General features: G+C 45.5%; 2 protein-coding genes across 3 annotated transcripts in view; one reads left to right on the forward strand and one right to left on the reverse strand.

Annotated features, from left to right (window-relative positions):
* Positions 1-5,835, reverse strand: part of SRGAP2 (SLIT-ROBO Rho GTPase activating protein 2) — a 112,889-nt gene extending 107,054 nt beyond the window's left edge. For both annotated transcript variants that reach the window (XM_087761828.1, XM_087761827.1), the window contains exons 1-2: positions 5,765-5,835; positions 4,185-4,730 (exon numbers count right to left, since the gene is read on the reverse strand). In XM_087761828.1, coding sequence (XP_087617954.1) covers positions 4,185-4,251 — 67 coding nt within the window. In that variant the 5' untranslated portion in view covers positions 4,252-4,730; positions 5,765-5,835. The remainder of the gene's footprint in view (positions 1-4,184; positions 4,731-5,764) is intronic.
* A 346-nt stretch (positions 5,836-6,181) lies between these two features.
* Positions 6,182-11,551, forward strand: RUMY1 (regulator of UNG2 and MKLN1 interacting yippee protein 1). Its single transcript, XM_087761829.1, has 4 exons — positions 6,182-6,511; positions 7,521-7,598; positions 8,707-8,831; positions 9,732-11,551. Exons 1-4 carry the CDS (start codon positions 6,360-6,362, stop codon positions 9,824-9,826), a joined length of 450 nt encoding a protein of 149 aa, XP_087617955.1. The 5' UTR covers positions 6,182-6,359; the 3' UTR covers positions 9,827-11,551.
* Positions 11,552-11,630: the final 79 nt, after the last annotated feature.

Consider the following 11,630-nt stretch of genomic DNA (forward strand, 5'->3'; position numbering starts at 1 on the left):
TATAAGGCTCTCGTGGGAGATGAGGAGAAAGAAAAGAAGAATTAAGAGATAAATCACTGGCTTTTCTTTCCTCAGCAAATGTACGCTCCAATTTAATACATTAAACCAAAAAACAGTCTGACAGTCCTTGGTTGGGCATAGATAGGCAGCATCCAAATCTCACATGGAACACACTGCACAGCATAAATTAATTATCTCTGCTTTACCGCAACTTGCACAAAGGAATTGGGAGAGACAATCCAGACAAGGGGATGAGCTTGAGATATCAAAGGCTCCATATGGAGACCACAGAATCTCACTTTCCAGCCTCACAGAACTCATAATCTTGGTGAGCACGTGGTACAGAAACATATCAAAGCAGCACTTCCCTCCCCTGCTGACCCCGTGTCATCTTGTCAGGAGAATTCCTACCGCATGACACGCAGCCATTTCAGAGTTTCCTCAAAGAAAGAAGCACTCTCAACGAGTCTTGCGAGAAGAGCCCGCTAATACTGGCAACCTCTCCTCTCCAACAGCGTGAAACACTGAAGTGCAGATAGCACAGCCATGCAGCCAAACGCAAGGCAGACTTTGCCTGCGTTATCTAGAGGCAAAAGACTCAAGGTCAGTGCAGTTGGTGGGGAAAGCCACCCTGTCTGGACACCTGCACAAGTTAATTCACTTCTGCAGAAGACAGCAAGTTTGTAGTTGAACCTCCAGATACCAGAGGCCACGGGATCACTGGACAATTCAGACCAGGAGGAAGCTCAGAGGTCATCCAGCCCCATCTCCGGCGGTCAGCTGTAAGGTCGGACCAAGTTACTCAAGGCTGCATCCAGTCTGGTTCCAGCAACCTCCCAGGATGGATGCACTGCACCAGCACCTACAGACTGCAAAGCTTATCCTCAACCACAACGCACAAGTAATTAGGAAGAAACACATCGCTCCCTCCACGTCCCCCCTCAGTAAGTTTGATGTGTAAGAGGTAAATCGCCTTCATCTTCAGAAATTCATTTCATCCTAACGTTGATCTCCCCTGCCATTAGCTGCATGCACAAACCATGGGAAGAGCTAACTCCAACCCAAAAGAGGCAAAGAACTGGCTGTTGGAAGAAGACAACAAATACCTATAGCTCATGGCTATGGGAGAACAAAAAATTTCACTCAACACCCTGTCGCCCCTACACATCTTTTACAAGAAAAATTAGCAAGTTCATTCAGCAACAGAAAACCAAAAATTTTGCATAACAGTGATGTATTAACCATAAACCATACTATTCTTTAAACAGTTTTTGATTAACAACTGAAGACTATTAAATTTTTAAACAAAGCTCAATCATTCTAGTATTAATAATTTAAAGTGCTTGAGTACGTGTTTGTGGATTAATGGTTTTAAATGAAACCTCTAAACATGGCCAGAATGGAGCGCAGCAACAAAATGTAGTTAAGTTCCTAAATGCTAGTGAAAAATATCAAGAGTTTTCTCATCTGAGAAACAGATGATACCTTACAATTTATGTAGCACACCAACATCTGATTCATCTCACTCCCACAGCGACTGCTTCATGGCATCATTTCACAACACAAGAGAAAAGATATCAAACAACCCATAATCAGAGTTAACACCATTTCTATGCCATTCCTGCAGTTAAAGTCAGAATTTGATCGGGACACTAACATTTCTTATGCAAGGACCATGATATGTTTAATGACTAGGCAGCATCACGCTTTTGGCTTTAAGTGTGTCTTTAGTACCATCTCATCTTCCCGCTGTGGTAGAGAGACCAGCACATCTCTGGAATTAGAGAGGCAAGAGGTCTTACCGCTCGTGAGTTTTCCCGAAGAGCCAAATCACTGCCCAACTCAGAACCAAGGTATCTAGGAGATGTAAAGCAAGTTTCATGGAATTTTAAGAGCTTATAACTTCAAAGTCTCCCCCCAAACTTGATACCTAAAAGCAGAGAGACAACGATCCCTGTGGTCAAAGCAGAGAGACAATGATCCCCGTGGTCAAAGCAGACCATGAAGGGTTGAAGCCAGGTGGGGAAGGGAAGCTCCCCGCTGTACTTTGAAACAAATGAGGTGATGGGGAAAGGATTGCTACCGTACCGTCATGTGTATTTTTGAGCTGTCTGGCCCATCCACACCTCCCTCTCAAGGGAGGAACAGGAGATGGATTAGCACCTTCCATTAGCCACTTTTGGGGCTGTTTCTAGGCATCCAACACAAGGCTTCCCCGGCGTCCCACAGCTAACCTTAACCTCCCTGCGATCCCTCCTCTCGGCAGGCGTGCACCCCGAGGAGTCCCCTGCGCAGGAAAAGCTGAAGGGCGAGGGGGATGAATATCCCCAGACAAACCCATAGCTGCCCTCGCCACTAATTCAGGAAGGAAACCCCCTTCTCCCAGCTCCTCGTCATCCATTTACACAGTTCTGCTCTTCTTAACCTCACACATTTAAGATAGGAACATTTTATAAGGCAAAAAGCAAAAATATCTGTATGCCATGACAACAATTCACTTTTGGGACCGCATTTACGGGCTGACTTGACAAGTCTCTGCATAAGCACCTGAAGAGATGAACTGAATTTTGGCAGTAGCGGTCTCTGCGCACAGGGAAGGCTCATTTCAATTTTACCCATCTTGTCGGTCTCTTTTTTGAAAAGGAAGGGAAAGATTTCTTTCCTAATGCATGAAAAAACTGAGAGGTGAGCAGATGCGCTTTACTAATTCTAAAGCCTTGTTTCTTATTATTGCATCCAATTCACAAATATTGTGACTACAAGCTTGTATCTATCACACACATTTTGACGGGGTAAATAATGAAAGAATATATAAGCCTCTAATTTTACACTGACTTCAATTCCCATTTCCATCAAAGACAGCTAGAAAACAGGAATAGAAACTAAACTAGTAAAAAAGAAACACTCTCTTCTCCATTTCTAACTTTAAGAACCTGAAAATTTAAAAAAAAAAAAAATCAAAATAAACTCCTACACAGCTTTATATTTGCTCAGATAAGCATTTTTAGCATAAATGTCAAAACTAGTTCTAGGTACAGAGCACTAGGGTCAGTGCAGGACATGCATCTTGTAGGACAACATTTTTTAATGATTTGTGACCAGTGAGCAGCCCCCCCAGTAGGAAAAATAACTAAGTACATAATTGCAGAACAATATTTTAATTGTCAGTTTTAATCTAGGTTTCCTACTCACATTTAAATCACATTTTTTTAATCGCATTGATTTAACTCAATCAACCCTGCCCGAAGGCCATCTTTCCTGCATGCTATGAGCATACCAAGCAAGTTTTAACCGATTAGATAAATCACTGAATCTCATAACTTCCTAACAGCGATATATCAAGCCATACACAAGCCATAATTATTTTTTTTAAATAAGCATTATCTTGAAAACTTTGCAAAAAATAAGAAGCTAAGTAGACATTTCACCATCCTTTTTTTTTTTTTTTAAACCTAGGGCACATGATAGCCTGAAACCCAGCCAAATGAATTCTGCAGAAGACTTGCACGATCACTGCAAATATGCCTCTGACTCTTTATTGCCTTCCTTATGATGATGGGAATAACACTGATGCATTAGTTTTATTCATTCACATACGTATGCATATGTATGTGCATATACACACACACTGCAACCTTAAGGTGTTACACTCAAGAGCACAGTAAGAAAAACCAGGCAGCAATATTATGGACTAACCAAGAGCAAAATCCTGAATAATGGAACTTTCTAGCACAAACAGCTTTACAGGGACCCTCAGCATGGTCCCCGTTACTTCCAGTCGAAATATGCTCTTCTGACACTACACAGATTTTTAAAAGATTCCCATGATAGGAGGAGGATTAAAAAGCAATTAACCAGCTCTCATATTTCAAATGCAAAGCCATATTTTAGAACAGCAGACAGAAAAATATGGATCTCTCAGAACTCAAAAGATTTGTTATATTCCGTAAAAAAGCCCTTCCCGTGATACCTTAAAACGGCAATACCATAGTAGGAACCTACCCCACGGGGACGAGAAAAAGCATTGCAAATCCAATCCAGCATTGTATTATGAAAAAGCCCTGCAAATTCCAGGCAATCTGCAAATGATTTCCCCCTTCCCCACCCAAACATCTACTGCAAACTCCTACAATTGCAAGCGAGGACTGCAATAGCAGAAGAGATGAAAATAAAACCATTCCTACCTTTAACTTGAGTGTCATATTCAGCTATGATCTCCTTATCCTTTTTGAATTTTGCTGGCGACGTCATGTTTTCTTTTCCAAAAAGATTAACCTCGGAACAGATCCACCAGAACACAAGATATAAATGCAATTTTGCTCCTCTCAATGCAATGCCTTGATTTTCCGCTTGTCCTCCCCCCCACAAAAAGGAAAAAAAAAAAAAAAAAAATCAGTCCATGGAGAGAGGGTGTGAGACAGAGCACAGCAGCAGCAAAATGCAGATGTTGAGATCAGTGGATGGAAGCGGCAGCAGTTTTGTCTCCCTGCACCAAAACCTTTAGCAGCAGCATCAGACTAGCGAGATCCTGCAGCCCCCAAAGGCTCTTCCTGATTGCTAACGTTAATAGCACAGCCAGGGAGTGGAAGTCCTTCCGCACAACATGTTTTGTGTGGGTTTGGTTTGCCTTTTTTTTTTTTTTTTTAAAATGTCCTCAGAGATGATGCAAATCAAATCCCAAACGAGTGCAGAAACGGAGGACAAGAAGCCGTTTTCTTTGGTTTGCTTGCCTGCAAATGCAAAAAAAAAAAAATATATATATATATATATGTATTTAGAAAATTACAGCTTGCAGCCAGCAGTCACAAGATGCGCAGCCAAAATTTGTGATTGAAAGAAAAGCTGCCCTGACATTGCAAATTGCCCTTTAAGCAGCAGCATGAGGTTAGAAATGCAGACCGGCCAGGTAACCAAGGGAAAACGCCTACACGGCGGCCAGCCCCAAGGCGGGAGAAGGGGCTCATTTGGAAAGCGGGGTCCCCGGGGAGGGAGGGAGGGAGGGAGGGAGGGGAGGGAGGGAGCGGCAATGCGGGGGAAGAGCAGCCAGAGCCCGGCCAGGCTGCAGCATCCGCGGCGGGAACCCGCAGCCCAGCCCGCAGCCGCGCCGCCGGCGGGAGCCGGAGGACGAGCCCAGGCGCTCCCCGGCACCCCAGCCCCGTCCCCGCCGGGCGGCTCCAGCCGCAGCTTTTCCTTCGGCACCTCCGGGTTTGGTTTTTTTTTTGTTAAGTGAGTTGGTTTTGTTTTTTTTTTCTGGTTATTTTGGGTTTTCCGGCGGCCCCTCGCCGGGGCACGGGTCAGAGCCGGCCCGCAGCCCGGCATGTGCGAGGCAGAGGGGAACCTGCCCGCAGGGGGACGGCGGGACACAACTTTTCTCCCGTCTTTTTGTTTTGTATTAGTATTATTATTATAATTATTTTTCCCCCCTTTTTCCGGGGGAGGGAGGGGGCGAGGCGGCAGCCCCCGCGGGCGGGCAGCCCCCGCAGAAGATGCGCCTACGGGAGGAAGAAATAAATAAACAGGGCACCCGCCGGATCCGCATCCCGCCCGGGAAGAACAATGAGGGCGGCGGGGAGAGGAAGCGGGGGGGGGCCCCGGGGGGGGGCCGGGGCTGAGGGACGCGGCCCCGCGCCCCGCCTCAGGGCCGCGCTGAGGGGAGGCTGAGGGGGGAGGCTGAGGGGAGGCGGCGGGGCCGGCCGGCGGGGGCAGCCCGCGGCCCACCCGGCGGGCTGGCGGAGGAGGGGAGGGGGCCGGGCGGGGCGATTACCTGGGCGCTGCGGAGCCGCCTCCCCGCAGCCGGGCGTCCTGCGGCCGCTGGTGCCCGCCACCCGGTCCCCCTCACCGACCCGCCGCCGCCCCGCCCCGCCGCCCGGAGCGCCCAATGGGCGGAGAGCGCTGGGCAGGAGCGACGGGCGGCTCGGCCAACCAGACGACTCCATCTCCCTCGGCTGGGCCCACCCCCCTTCCCACCGCTTGGCACCCATAGCACCGCCCCGCCAGGACGAGGTGGGCGGGGCCCGGCGGAGAGCAGTAACCTCCGCCCCCCGGACTGCTCAGGGGCGGGGCCAGTCATGCTAAGTGGCTGCCGGCTGAACCAATGGGAGCAAGGCAGGGCGCGTCCCTCCGCCAATACCCAGCGGTAGGGGTTGTGCCACCCGTCTCCTCCAACGGCCGGCAGGGAGAGGGTGGGCCCCGCCGCTCATCTCCACTAATCAGATCGGGGGGGCGGGTCCCACCGCGCCCAATGGGAGACTGAGGCCGGGAATTCAAACTGACAGGTGGGAGCGTGGCCGTTGGCAGCGGAGGGGACCGGAGGGGACGCGGAGCGGCGGCGGGGCCCGGCCCGGCGGTGGCCCCCCGCCATGTCGGCCAGCAGCTGCACCTTCGAGGACCGGTGCGTGGCCGTGCTGTGCTGCCGCTTCTGCCAGCAGGTGCTGAGCTCGCGGGGGATGAAGGCCGTGCTGCTGGCGGACACCGACATCGACCTCTACTCCACCGACATCCCGCCCTCGGGGTAAGCGCCGGGCCTCGGGTTAGCGGCTGGGCCCCACAGGCCGCGGGGGGCCTCCGGCGGGGCACGGTGACAGCCCCCAGGCCCCGCACCGCCGGCCCGGGCGTCGCAGCCTGTCAGCCTCGGGGCCGCGGCCTCCCCCGCCGCGACCTGCCAGGGCCGCAGGGCCCTCACCGGCCGGCCCCCTAGAGATCACCCTTAAAAGCTGCTGTCACCAAGAAAACGGCCCCAAAGCGCACGATGCAACGCGTTCCTCCCATTTCCAGTTCCACCCGGTTCTCCTTCAGCCCTGGGGAAGCCACGGCGAGAGCAAGGCTGTCCCTTGCCTGGCAAATCAAAGGTCTAATTTAATCTATTCCTGGGGAAGACGTAGGCTCGGGAAGCCACGGGGAGTTCCTCCAGCACAGATTAGAATTTGAAATAAAGAGCTGTAAACAGAACAAACCTGATCTTGCACTGGTTCCAGAGCGACTCTCCTCCAAGTCGGCTGCGTGTTGCTTTCCCATAACAATATTTGAATACTAAAGAAATAAGATTGCAAAATAACATGTTAATAAGTAAGTATGGGTTAAAAAGGAGATAAGAAATCAGAGATTTGGCTTTAAATGTCCTAGCCTTTCAGCTATTATTCTGTAGCCCTAGCTGAGATTTGCCAGGGACCAGGGTGACGTCTATAAGCAGATTTCTGACTGGTGGTGCCACGCAGCCCGCAGCAGGGCCCGAGCGTGCAAGCGTTGGTACGTGCTAAGAGAAGCAGTGCTTTCTCCTCATTTGAGAGGACTTAGCATGCGTTCATGTAATGTCACATGGGTCTCTTTCTGTTTCCATATGAGTATGGCTGGTGGCTGATAGGAAAATGGCATTGCATGGTCTTGGGAAAGTTTAAAAAATCCATACAAGACTGTAATGGTAACATCACTTTATTGTGACTTCCGACCTGTATTATCAAAACATTGCAATTGTAATCATAGCCACATCTAAACTTATGTATTTTTACTTTCTTCCCATCTAGTACTGTTGATTTCATCGGAAGCTGCTATTTTACCGAGATCTGCAAATGCAAACTGAAGAACATTGCGTGTTTAAAGTGGTAAGAATGCCATTCAATGACACTAACACCTCCTCAAGCACGCCACAATACTGTTTAATCTTCTCATTGTAGACTACCGCAGTGCAAGAGTTAAGGGATGAATGAACAGATTGCATACTCTATTTCAAATTTAATGCTGCTTGATAGAAACTCAGCCCACTACTTCTGGGCATGGCTGCCAGTCTATTTCTGTGCAAGTCCCAAGTGGAAATGTGACAACCTTGTCAGTAGTCTGAGTATATGGGAAAGCTTGCGTGCCACCTGCCTGATTAAATGTCTGCTTCAACACTGAGATAATTGTGTGAATAAGGCCGCCGTAAGAAGTAGTTACTCATATTCTAATTAATAGAACATCCTCTTGGCAGATCTAGTTGTTGCTAGCAGATGGAACATGCTGTCACTAAAGTTCTTGGAGTTCTTTTATCCTCTTTATTAATGCCTGATATTTAAAAGTAAAAACAACAACTCTCAAATAGCTCACAGTTATTTGAGACGATCCTTTCAGCTTCATAATCAAGATTTTTACCTTGTTCAGATTTAAACAGTGGGGAGTTGTGATAGGAATACAGTATTTTATTTAGACAGGAGTAGAGAAACAGAAATATCTCACCAGAGCGCATGACTGAGAAAGTAGGAAAATGGTTGTTCTAGGTTTCAATCTAGGAGAGTAGATAAGGCTTCAATATTCTCAGTCTCATTGCTCCTACTACTGATCCTCTCCCGTGCACAGAGCTTCTGTACAGATGGATTTTATGTGCGTGAGGAACTGCATTGATTCCAATGGAATCCCAGGCCTTCCAAAAAAAAAAAAATAAAAACACACCACCATTTGTTGGTATGTAAACTAATCTGGATTACACAATTTAGGTTACTTAACTGTTCTCTATGCCAAAGATCTAAAACTTAGATATTCTGTAACTCCTGACAGATGTTCCCTAAATATTTAAGAAGCTTGTTTAACTATGTTCCCTTAACTTTACCGAAATAGGAGCGTTACATAATGGTCTGGTACCGTGGCTACTTAATATTAGTTTGAGCTGGAAAAGCCAACAACATCTATCTTTTCATCAGGCATTTGTGTTGCTCATTATTTCACTTGTCTTTCTAGTGGTAACATTGTCGGTTATCATGTGATTTCTCCCTGCAAACCTTGCCTGCTGTCCTGTAATAACGGCCACTTCTGGATGTTTCATAGCCAAGCAGTCTTTGGCATCAACAGACTAGACCCTTCTGGTAAGGAACACATATGTTTCCTTCTCTTCCCTAAACCCTTGAATTCTAAGTCCTCCTTCTAATGAGGCATCTCAATATAGCTAAAGCATATGGAGGGAGCGTAACATATGGAGGCTTAAGGCAAGCGTTACTGTATTGCTAATCTAGCAAACTACTTGGCGGGGAGGAGCTGTAGCTACTTTGTAAATGAAAATTTATCTTCATCAGAGAACTTAACCTACCCCTTTGTGGACAGAAGTCAGGATTTTCTGAAGCAATATTCTAACTAGTATAAACACAGCCACCAGCTGCTATTTAGAGCGGTATGTATAGCTTAACTGTGCTATTAGGCAGCTGTCCAACGGGCACTCTTTTTGGGTGAGTCATGTTGTCACTTTGACCCTATATAACTGAGACCTCGTTAGCTCAAGCTGAAGTTACAGCTCATGCTAGCTAGTTTCTTCAGCGAGGTGGTGTTTGGATGCCAAGTGTCTAGCATAATTTGCCTTGAGTCCTCAGGAACGCATAGCAATCTGACAAATCATTTCTCCTCCTTGCAGATGGGAGTAACTGATTGTCTAAACCTTTCAGTGTCACCTGTGTTTCAGATCAATGCATTTAAAAATAAATCAGCCATGAGGGGATTATCAATAGCTACGTGAATTAGCTATATAAATACATCTGTGGGCAGGGACTTATTCTTTGAACTATGCCGTAAACAACACTTACAAGATCACTTTAGAAGAAAAATAGGAAATAGTCTAGATATTTTTATCATGAACGTGACTTACCAGGTTTTGCAATGATTAGAGTAGTTATTTTCTCTGAAAATAGACAGTTGCGCAACTTAATAAGGTCACAATCCAAAAATACTTTTTTTTTTCTTCTTCTTCCTTTGTCATCTTACCTCCTTCCCACCAGGTGTGAATGTATTGCTCTGGGGCAACTTGCCAGATTTGGAGGAAAGCACAGATGAAGATATGTCCTGCATCTCTGAGGAGGAGTATATCAGATAACATTTATCTGTAATATACTACAGTATCTTCCCTAGATTTGTTGCGTTGCTGTTTGGTTGGGATTTTTTTTTTTTTTTCCTGATGGCCCATCAGAGCTTAAACAATACAGGAAACCAGGAAATCTGGAAAACAATCCTAAAAAAGATTTTTCCTCTTTCACTGTAGCCTTCCTTAGACTCTTGAATCTGCCTAGTGTGTATCTTCTGACTAGAGGCACGCCTTGGCTAGATTGGAAATGCAGACAGAAGGTGCATTTACTGAGGTCGAGGTCTGTTTTTTATATTTAAGTCTCAACAGTTGATAATCATTCTTACATGTATTTTTTCTTCTTTCCTAAAACAGTGTTCACAGAGCAAAGTCTTTCAGTTGCTGCATGTACAGCTTAAAAATCTTACGAAATAGTCAGTCTGATGAAGTTCTGACAGAGCTCTGCTTTTGTGGTCATACGCACCATCGCCCAGAGCTTCTATTCTGAGTATACAGAGTTGCTGAATAAGTGGTTTAAAGTACTGGAGCTTTGGCTCCATGATCTGGCTCTCCTGCTTTTCGCAGCTTGTTCTCTGGGCATCTGAGGCATGCTAGCACGCTCCTGAATGTGGACTGGGGAGCTACCTTACAGAGGCTTCCCATCTTCATCTTTCAGTGCTTTTAGGATCACGTTTCTGTCGAGCTCAAGTTCATTTTTTTTTTTTCACTGATAAAACCTAAATACTGAAGTTATTTAATGTCTAATATAACTTCAGTACTACACTGGAGTTTTTATTAAGGTCGACAATGAAATCCATCCAGTTCTATGTGTTATTTTTTTCCCCTTATAGGATAGGCATCCCTCCAAAAGAGAACTCAGTCATCCGATTGGGTCTTTTTAGAGGAAAAAAAATCAATCAGGTTAAATATTTGGTGTTCATGCCTAACCTTACATCCTGAAGCGTACAGACAATCTGGTTCCTGTGAGAAGTAATGAATTCAGAGCTCATTATCCGAGTTGTTACAGCCATAGTATTTAACTTATAAACGAAATACTGTCCCCTTCAGCTAGTCACCTGAAGGATCACCTTTAGAAAATTCAAGGTACAATCATATAAGAGAACAGAGTACATTTTAAAATTTGGATTGGTGCTGAATAAATCATTCTATAGCCTCTTGTGATACTTGGAAGAGGTGCAATGAAGGCAGATCCGAATTGTCTTAGTATTTTTACTGCCTGTTATATATTTAATTAACTGTACTACCTCTTCTGCATTGTTTAAATGTATATTGGTATATATATGTACATGTGTGTGTATGTCTTGTTTTGACTTCCTGTGTTATGTCTGCTCATTAAATAAAAGTTTTGGAATACATAGTTTTCTGGGCTGTAATAAATATGGATGTGTAATGATATCAGATAATCAAAACAATGAAATAGCATCTTGTATTAAGCTACTTGAATAATTAGGTTCTCAGTACTATGATTTTATTTTAGTTACCCCCCCAAAAAAATCACCTCCTTTATAGGCTGAACAAACCTGACAGTTTCTCAGTCTTAAAGGTGTTTAGTCAGTCAACTCTTCTATAACACAACAGCCCATTTTTTGCCAGTTTTCTATGCTGCATGAATTTGATCATGTTGTGACTACAGTGTTAAGCTGGCAAGGTGACATCTCACACAAAGTTTTTCCCAACAGAATTCATGAGCTAAAAATACATCTGAGTGTTTTTGTATAAGTAGCACAATAGTTCAAATAAAATTCCCGTAATGTAATTCTGCTTTGTTGCAAGTTCAACACTTGCCATTTATAACCTTCACAATTCCGAGTCAACT

The sequence above is a fragment of the Nipponia nippon genome, unplaced genomic scaffold, assembly GCF_047370975.1.
Source record: "Nipponia nippon isolate SJK-2023a ecotype South Korea unplaced genomic scaffold, ASM4737097v1 scaffold_25, whole genome shotgun sequence".
NCBI lineage: Eukaryota > Metazoa > Chordata > Aves > Pelecaniformes > Threskiornithidae > Nipponia > Nipponia nippon.